The sequence below is a fragment of the Pollicipes pollicipes genome, unplaced genomic scaffold (genome assembly GCF_011947565.3).
Source record: "Pollicipes pollicipes isolate AB1234 unplaced genomic scaffold, Ppol_2.1 Scaffold_6052;HRSCAF=7182_pilon_pilon_pilon, whole genome shotgun sequence".
NCBI lineage: Eukaryota > Metazoa > Arthropoda > Thecostraca > Pollicipedomorpha > Pollicipedidae > Pollicipes > Pollicipes pollicipes.
The window spans coordinates 8,341,639-8,350,572 of NW_023596805.1; the positions used below are offsets into that span (position 1 = coordinate 8,341,639).

At 53.9% G+C, this 8,934-nt stretch overlaps 1 protein-coding gene across 1 annotated transcript in view; it reads right to left on the minus strand.

Moving 5' to 3' along the window:
- Window positions 1-6,224: 6,224 nt before the first annotated feature.
- The window catches only part of LOC119104476 (ATPase family AAA domain-containing protein 1), an 11,250-nt gene continuing 8,540 nt past the window's right edge, over window positions 6,225-8,934 (minus strand). Inside the window, exons 7-9 of the mRNA XM_037228191.1 lie at window positions 8,541-8,646; window positions 7,656-7,734; window positions 6,225-6,779 (exon numbers count right to left, since the gene is read on the minus strand). Coding sequence (XP_037084086.1) covers window positions 6,539-6,779; window positions 7,656-7,734; window positions 8,541-8,646 — 426 coding nt within the window. The 3' untranslated portion in view covers window positions 6,225-6,538. The remainder of the gene's footprint in view (window positions 6,780-7,655; window positions 7,735-8,540; window positions 8,647-8,934) is intronic.

The window sequence follows — 8,934 nt, forward strand, 5'->3', positions numbered from 1 at the left end:
TTACGCGATGCAGGCGGGCCGCTCCGTTCATGACGGCGCTAGGTGCTAGTGGAAGGCGTCTGGCGCTGGCGTGTGGACCCGGTGAACTTACCGGCCACGAACTCTGCACGGTGAGACGCTTAACAGCCGGAAACATTGAGATCGATGCACGGCTGTTGAAAGTTTGAAATTGGCTGGCGTGAAACGCAAACGCAGGCCATTTTCATCTCACGCGATTATGCTGCCGCCCGAGACGCTACGGCTAGCCCGTGGCCAATGCTCACTACAAAATATTGTTCGACACGGCGCTTGCCAAAAAGAGGAAGAAGAAAGCATGCGCGAAGAAGTGCGTGAGATGGTGAGGGCTAACCAAGGCGGGAAATGGACGAAGTACTTGACCAGGTACTTAACTATCACTCAATGAACTGAAAACGCCAAAATGAGGCACAAGTCATTGGAAAGGTGCTAGAATGCACAGGGCTATTTCAAGATTTCCAAAAATGAACGCAGAAAATCGGTCACAAATAGGCCACCCGCAGCGTACGTGAGTTTGACCGCCATCATGTGGTTTACCTCGGATACACGGAGCGTTTCGGGAGTTTAGGAGACAGCGCGAGTAAGGAAAGAAGGGCGGAGCCCCATCGCTGAGTATGGTCACAAGCAGATCGCTATTGCGCTTCCCAGTTTGTTGAAATCCCCTAGGAATGCGTGTGTCCCGTTGAGTTCAAACTGACATGCCAAATTCAGAATTATCTTCGTTTCTGACGGTGATTCGTAACAATAACACATGACCGCGTAATTGTAACTGACTTGTATACAACTACTGGTAGCTTTTGCATATCCGGCAATGTGCTTAGTAACAGGATCTACACTTTCTCCAAATACCCAGTGTATCTCATACGATGGAGGACGGCAGGGCGGGTGATTGCGGAATGAGTGATCCAGTACTTGAACTCGAGACTCATTATGTGGTAGTTCGGAACTGAATTGACTCATGTCACGTGGAAAGAATGAACTTCAGACTTCAGATTCGTTACAATAGGAAAACCAGAAAGGGCGTGTTTACGGTGACCTAAAGAACGCGTGGAAAACTTCTCAAATGATTGCGAATGATTCCCAAGAGGCCAACGTGGATCCCAATCCGACGCCTGTCGGCGGACCAAAGGGTCGGAACTGTCGGAACAGACGGTGGACTGCGCGACAGTGGACAGACAATGAAAATACAACGGTTTTGATGCTGTTCTTGTCACTGGGGCTTTTGACACACCCAGCTGCTGAGGCTGCATGACGTCGCCTGCCTCTCGCCCTGGCAGGAAGGACGGGCACCGCGGGGAATCGAACCCCGTACCAGACGCGGTAGCCACTATGCCATTGCACCCCAACAGACGGTGGACCGGGTGACGTCACATGGCTAGACAGAAGATGTGATAAGTCACGCTGATGCGCTGCGAGCAGTCGGGTTGAGCGCGATAACGTGTTCTAAACGCAATTCAGCACAAAGTGATGCAACTCAGCCAACGTTCATGTTCCTAGGCGTGGCCGGCTTGTGCTCAGCGCCCCGACACCTATCGGCCGGCGGCGAAGCTTTAGTGTAGGTGGCGCGGGAGAGCAGCACAATCCGACAGAAGCGACGCCGTGAGGAGTCTCGTTCAACTGAGTCGGCATCGACCGCTTCAAGGCACATCGTGGCTTTTTGTGGATCGCAAACCATCGCCCGGCCAAACATTTGATATCGATCGCGGGGACGTGCAGACGCCGAGAAACGAGTAACGACGCCGTCGGAGGCGATGCGGGAAATCAATATCGAATCGGAATCGACAACCGTCAGCCGTCGTTTCCCAGCAGCGCTCCTGGGAGCTAATACCAGCTTTTACACCAGAAAATAGCCAAGGCATGCCTAGAAAATGCGCCTGCCCGATGTCATGCACATGAACCACAGAGAGCAAACTGCTTTTATGCCTCAGCTGTACCAGAAATGATAGTTTCCTTTGATGGAGGCAACTGCCACCTCCAACTGGAATTATTTTAGCATTTCCAGGATGTCAGCACACTGAGAGGAGGAAACACAAAGGCATACAGGCACATAGCTATAGTTTTTGTTTGAGGGAGAATATCAACTTTTCTCTAAAATTCACAAAGTTTAGACCAAATTCTTGCAAAACCACCCAGTATCTAGTGTAAAGTTCTTGGCTTGTGGGAAGTGGTTCTGTCTCCTTCACCCTCCATTTCAATTTGTCCATGACAGCACAGATGATGACATTGTGAGCTGTTTTGAAAGAGCTGGTAAATATCTCCCAGAACATGCCATATTTTAGAGACAAAACAAATACATCTTGATACCAACCACTGTTGTGGAGAGTACAGTAAACATCTTTGATGAAGTGCCACATGTGCTAAGAAATTATATACTTATTACAGATTAGATAAACACGATGTTTATCCATGCAGTGAATACATGTTTGTGATGCCTTTTTACAGGATCTCCAGCACAGTAATGGCCTTACCTGAACAACTTTGGTCTTTTTTCTGTCTGGTTCTAGATCTCCTGCAGCAGCACCATCTGCCTCTTCTTGAGGCATGCTGACTTCTAGACCAGTCTCTGGATGGAGGCTGAAATCAGTGTCAAGGATTTCAATTTCACCAAGCAATTTCAACACCAAGCTGAGTATAAGAACAAACAAAAAAAAACTGTCATGGAAGTGACACACCTACATGCAAACCAGATATTGAAGCGACTTGTGCACCATTGGGACCTCACAACACACTCGTCTGCTGGGGCTGCATGATTCCACCTACCTCTCACCCTGGCAGGAAGGGTGGGTACCACTGTGATTCACGCAGTGCACCTGTGGTTTCCATGCATGAGACATGCGGCTTAACAATCACACTGGCAGTACCAAATGGGAGTGATTCATGGGTGGTGATAGTAATCAGTTTAGATAGATAGTATAGATAGCTAATAGATAGCTAAAGTAAATATTTGTCAAACAATGTTTTCATAGGCAAAACATGCAGTGAGGCAGGTAAGGAACCATCTGCCTTGTGATCATCACAGTGAACCATGCCTAGTCATGTGACCCCAAATTACTTGAGCCTCCAATGAGTGAGACAATCCATATCCACAAGAAACTTTAATTCTAAATCCATGCCTTCCTCCAGGCAGAGTAAAACTTCAAGAACCCAGGGTGTCCCTAACTCGACTGAGCAATTTAAAAGACTAAGCTGAATGATTGCACACATTACAAGATGATTGGAGATGCAAGCATGCTGAGAAGCAGGGCTTTGCGCCATTTAAGAGCTAGGACTATCAACAAATTAACCAACTTATGTGAAGGATAAAATTCTCTTCACTGTCAGCTCACTACCACCCACCTTTGTCCGACCCGCCCTTCAGTTCAATGAACTGTCACCATGACCCTACAAACACTATCTCACTAATCCTCATCCTCCCTTCTGACCAATATCATACCATCTCGCTTTACATCTCCCGTTCCGTACTCCCACCCTTGCTTCGCCGCGATCCCACATACCTCGGATCAGCTGTTTCCGCCTCGCTCGCTCACCGGCTTCCTATTTCCCAAGCAGAACTCATCCAAACGATTTTCGGACGGTACATACAGCCACATAGCGCTCTCGGCAAAGGCCACTAGTCGTCTCATTTGCGCATTTTCTGTAAAGCAATTATTGATACCAAATTATGACGTGCAGCATCGTCCAGAAAATTATCTGACTCCGCAAATCATGGCATGCCGTGAAATGCTCCGTCGGTAGCACGAAGCTAACCGGCGGAAGAATAATTGCTGACTGATCGTCGCCTGGCATGTAAATTGACACAGCTATTTCGGTGGGGGGGGGAGGGGGGGGGAGGGCGCAGGGGAAGACGTTTGCCTTATGCCTATCAGCCTATATCATATTCCTAAGTCATCCTTGGCCCTACTATCCTATGCTACCTCCCAAAGCTGTTTTCGTTTCGGATTTTGGACACATTTACTTTGTCGTTGAAAATGTAAACATGCTTAACAAACATCGGTTTTGTTTGTATTGCGAGCCCTGTTTGTGACTATGGGGTAAAGGGACGGAACTTCCAGTCACGTTGGTGATGAGCTCAGAGATGAAAGTGGAGGAAACCGAGTCGTCCCACATGAACACGATCCTACATCAAGGGCCGACATCATTTAAAAACAAAACATGCAGTTTTGTGACAACCCTTCTGTAAAGCAGCAACCACGCCATCATGTCTGTCCTAAATCGTCCAACGACCGTGCGAGGCGTCCTGCGAGATGACGCTGGCAACTCTGTGGTCGGAAGCAGCATTCACGAAATGATATATTCTCACAGCGCGAGCGCGATCACTGCCTTTGACCACCCAAGGCGCGGCTGGAAGGCGTTAAGGCCGCGGAACCTTTCATCGCACAGCTCGGGTAAGATTTTCAGCAACGAACCAGGCGCGTCGCACGCGCCATGTCCATCTGACATACCTGGAAATTTAATTCCTTTTCCGGGCAGCTACATGAGATACGATACTGTGCGCTAGCACTCGTTTTCGGTTTTTCCACGCCAGACAGAAACACATGAAAGTGACAGTGGCAATGATCCGGGTTTTAGGGCGCACAGGCCGCGTTGGTCATACTGCCCCCCCCCCCCCAAAAAAAAAAGAACATGATAGATCAGGATGGATGACTGTATTCATTGCGCTGTCGACTCCACGTGATTTCACAAAGCTCTCTTCGCCTGTATCACAGCTGTATCCCCAGGCACATCCCAACTGGCCGATGCGGAAGCTGTGCTGGGTCGCTTCGACCCCCCCCCCCCCCCCCCTGGCATCGCCAGCACTCACCAATCAACGGCGACGCTGCCGAGCTCACGCCGCCGTGTCTTATTGATCGTGATCGTGAGCAGTGATCGCCCAAACACCGTACGCGAGGGAACGACCTCATCCCGGGGCCGGCATCCTGGTCAAGGTCACACGCACGAGAGCATAGCCATGTGTCGGGCGAATTTGCAGCAGAGTTTAGGCTTTGGAGACAGTGTACGAATATAGCGGATGGTGTACCATCGTGAAGGCTTCTACAGCACACGTAATCGATGGAATCTGAAGATGTGCCGCATGTACAGCCCCTCTTTCCTCACCCTCACTCTGCTCTTGTCTCCTCCCCCCCCCCCCCCCACCAAATCTGCCCGAGGCAAGCGACACACATCAGTACTGCCCCCCTCCCCCCCCCCGCTAGCGGGGGCCTTATCAGTCACCGAACAAGCCCCGAAGAGGCCCCAGTGCGAGTCGGGCCTCCCTCGCGGAGGACCCACAGACGCATGTGGTCTGCCCTGACGATGTTCACTACCACGCACCCTGCGGCCCTGGAGTGGTCAACATTGGACTAAAGGATTCGAAACAGCCCCAATCCAGACCGCCAAAAACCGAACCAAACGTGCCGGCTGAACACGACTCACGCCGTCGCTGACGTTCAGCACACGTTCCGTGATAGGACCTCGCAATGCTCCACCCTCGGTTCATTTTCACCCCTCTCTAGCCCGTCCTCTGCGTGGCACCTATTCGCCCCTCCGCGCAATCGGCAATCTCAGGGTGCTGTCATTGACGTGCCTGTCTACGCCCGTGGAAAAGCGACACTTTGTTCGGGCCAGTGCACCTAGCCATTTCCCAATTTGACTCGATTACTCATGGCCAGTTGGGTCATTTTTGACTACAACTTAGCATGCCGCCCCTACCACACGTTCAATACTATCAATATGTACATCACTCCGATGCCTTAATCATTTCGCTTCGCGCCAAAGCTACAAGGTAAAACGTCGAAACCAAGAATTTCAGGCAATGATTACGGATGGCATGCGGTTGGTGCTCCCACAATAGGCAATGAACTAAATGAAATAAACGCACTGATGAGACAGACAACTGATACAGTGAGCTTGACCTAGTACAGCATATACTTACATACATACACACACACATATATATATATATATATATATATATATATATATATATATATATGTATGTATGTATGTATATATATGCACTGAAACTATAACCCTCAATCATGCAATCACCCAGCATTGACACAAGGCTCCAAAAGCGAGTCACCCCACTAGGACACGATAACTGTGTACGTTCTACACAACTAATAACACACCGCCTGGCACGACAGCGGATGGAGACGCCGGCCACAGCACCTGTCCAGAGCACACGCCTCCCCGCCCCCCCCCCCCCCCCCCCTCCCACCCAGCCCAGTCATCGGCAGGGTCGGCGTCCATCCTCCCACGGCGACACCACTGGTGCCGGGGCGGCGTCACCACTGATGCCGCCGGCCCAAGCCAGCGGGCCAACACCATTCCGACCCCTGGCGGCTCCGCGGCCAAACCGTGAACAACACGGCAGCCACGGTACCAGCCGCCACAGACCCTCCGCACCGCCGCCGGGACCACCGCCGGGACCACCGCTGGGACCACCGACCGGAGCCGGCCACCAGATGGGCCGCGGACAGGCGCGGCAGCGTCAGGCAGGTGTCGGGCCGACACCACGCCGGCGTCGCGCCGGCGCTGGCCACTAGTCGAGCATGTCGTCGACGGAGCGCAGGCCGCCCGTGTGTGACTTGGACTCCTTCATCTTGCGGATGGCGCGGTCGAAGTCGGCCTGCCCGATCGGGCGCAGCTGGGCGGCCGGCGCCACGGCGGCGGAGACCTCCTCGAGGTCCATGCGCGCCGCGCGCGGCGGCGCCGTCCCCGGCGGGCCGACCGAGTCCGAGGCGTCCGAGAACACGTCCGCCCGCGATGCGCCGTTCATCAGGCTGGAACGACCGCGGCGAGTCATCTGTTTGCTGCTCCGAAGCGTGTCGCGGCCAGCACGGCTGCCGCACAGCACTCTCCGTCAGCACCACGTGGCTGGAACGTGGCGTCACGGTGCAGCGCAGAGTAAGAACACAGAGAAGACAGTGCTGCTCCGGGCGTCAGACCGTCACCGCTGACGCGGTTCGACACATTTGTGCGCCCCTGCTCCCAGCGAAGAGGATGAAGGGTGGTGAGCCGTTCGACTGTCCGACCACACCAGAGCGTGGGGGTGGAGTGTGGGAGGGGAGGGGTAAGGAGGAGAGCTTGCCAGGGTGATGGACCGCGACGACGTGAAATGAAAGACAAAGTGGAGAAGGTGCGAACGCCCAGCGGAAGAAAAGCGACAAACACTCCATGGCGACTCCTGGAGGGAGGGGACGGGTCGCCGGGTAAGGTCGCGGTGCCCGCCCCCTCACCTGTTCGGGGAGGGAGGGGCGCTGGACGAGGACAAGTCGCCGGGTAAGGTCGCGGTGCCCGCCCCCTCACCTGTTCGGGGAGGGAGGGGCGCTGGACGAGGACAAGTCGCCGGGTAAGACCGCGGTGCCCGCCCCCTCACCTGTTCGGGGAGGGAGGGGCGCTGGACGAGGACAAGTCGCCGGGTAAGACCGCGGTGCCCGCCCCCTCACCTGTTCGGGGAGGGAGGGGCGCTGGACGAGGACAAGTCGCCGGGTAAGACCGCGGTGCCCGCCCCCTCACCTGTTCGGGGAGGGAGGGGCGCTGGACGAGGACAAGTCGCCGGGTAAGACCGCGGTGCCCGTCCCCTCACCTGTTCCGGGAGGGAGGGGCGCTGGACGAGGACAAGTCGCCGGGTAAGGCCGCGGTGCCCGCCCCCTCACCTGTTCGAAGAACGCCCACTCATGAAGTCCCTGACGGGGTAGATGGCCGCCGTCCTGCACAGCTCCCTGATGTCAGAGCCTGCGGGAACACCCGCGGGTGATCTACTCATCCTGCACACGCCCCTGCCAGACCGTGCGGGCGCACCGGAGACCACGCTGTCATCCTACACAGTTCCCTGACGTCCGGGCATCCTGCATGTGATCCGCCACCTTCACACATCCGTGTCACACTGTGACACTGTGTCCGTGTCACACCCGTGACCGGTGCTATCACCAGAGCGGCTGGCAAGAACCAGAGCACCACAGCCAGAAATGGAGCAAGTGAACAACGCCACGCTAATACTGACATGGCCGACAGAACACAGAGTGGTGGCTGTTCGATTACATTAGATGCTGAAGAGCTCCTACAGCACCTCCATGTTGCTCTTCAGCCGTAACGTTACCGCCAAAATCACTGCCACTTAATGCCTGTCTATGACACCAAGGCGGCCGGCAATGAAGCCAAAACTCTGCAGCAATTAAGAGCGAACAGAGCCAGCCGCTGGCGAAACAGAAAACACGATATAAATCCAGAGGTGATGCTGTGTATTTTTACGCAATTAATCCACAAATAACAGTCAACTGGCAAGTTCCAACCTTTGCTATAGTCCATTCATAGTTAGTCACATACAAGGCATGTTGACTTGACCCATTTAAATGCCAACGAAACACAAAATATACGAAACTGATCTGTATTTTTCAGGTCTAAGTCTCACGTCAACATGCTTTTTGTGTGTCTAGGTGATCCCGACCCTTCCGCCGTCCACATGAATGTCCCCATATCCAGGGCACGTCTAGAGCCAATCTCCCCCAGCGCCAGCCCACAGCCGCAGCAGGCCCGCTCACCGGTGAAGCCGTCGGTGAGGGTGGACAGGCGGTTGTAGTCGATGTCCTCCGACACCTTCTCACCCCGCATCACCAGCTTCAGGATGGACTTGCGCTGCTCCAGAGTCTGCGGAAGAGATCGGTGACTGCCTGGCTGCTCCGCCAGGCGGACTGCGTGACGAGCGAGGATGCCGTAAGTGAAAAACGCGCTTCCACACAGGCCAGACGTGACGCACAAGCGGCCGGGCAAATGCGTACAGGATACTCATGTTTTGCCAATAAGGCAATTCAACAGGAACAGCAGGGTTCAGACCCTATGAAGGAATATGGGCGGTGAAGACTGAGGATGGTGAGGGAACATGGACTATGGAGCCTATGAAGAACGCTTGTCCGCACTGGTCAGCATTGATTTGCC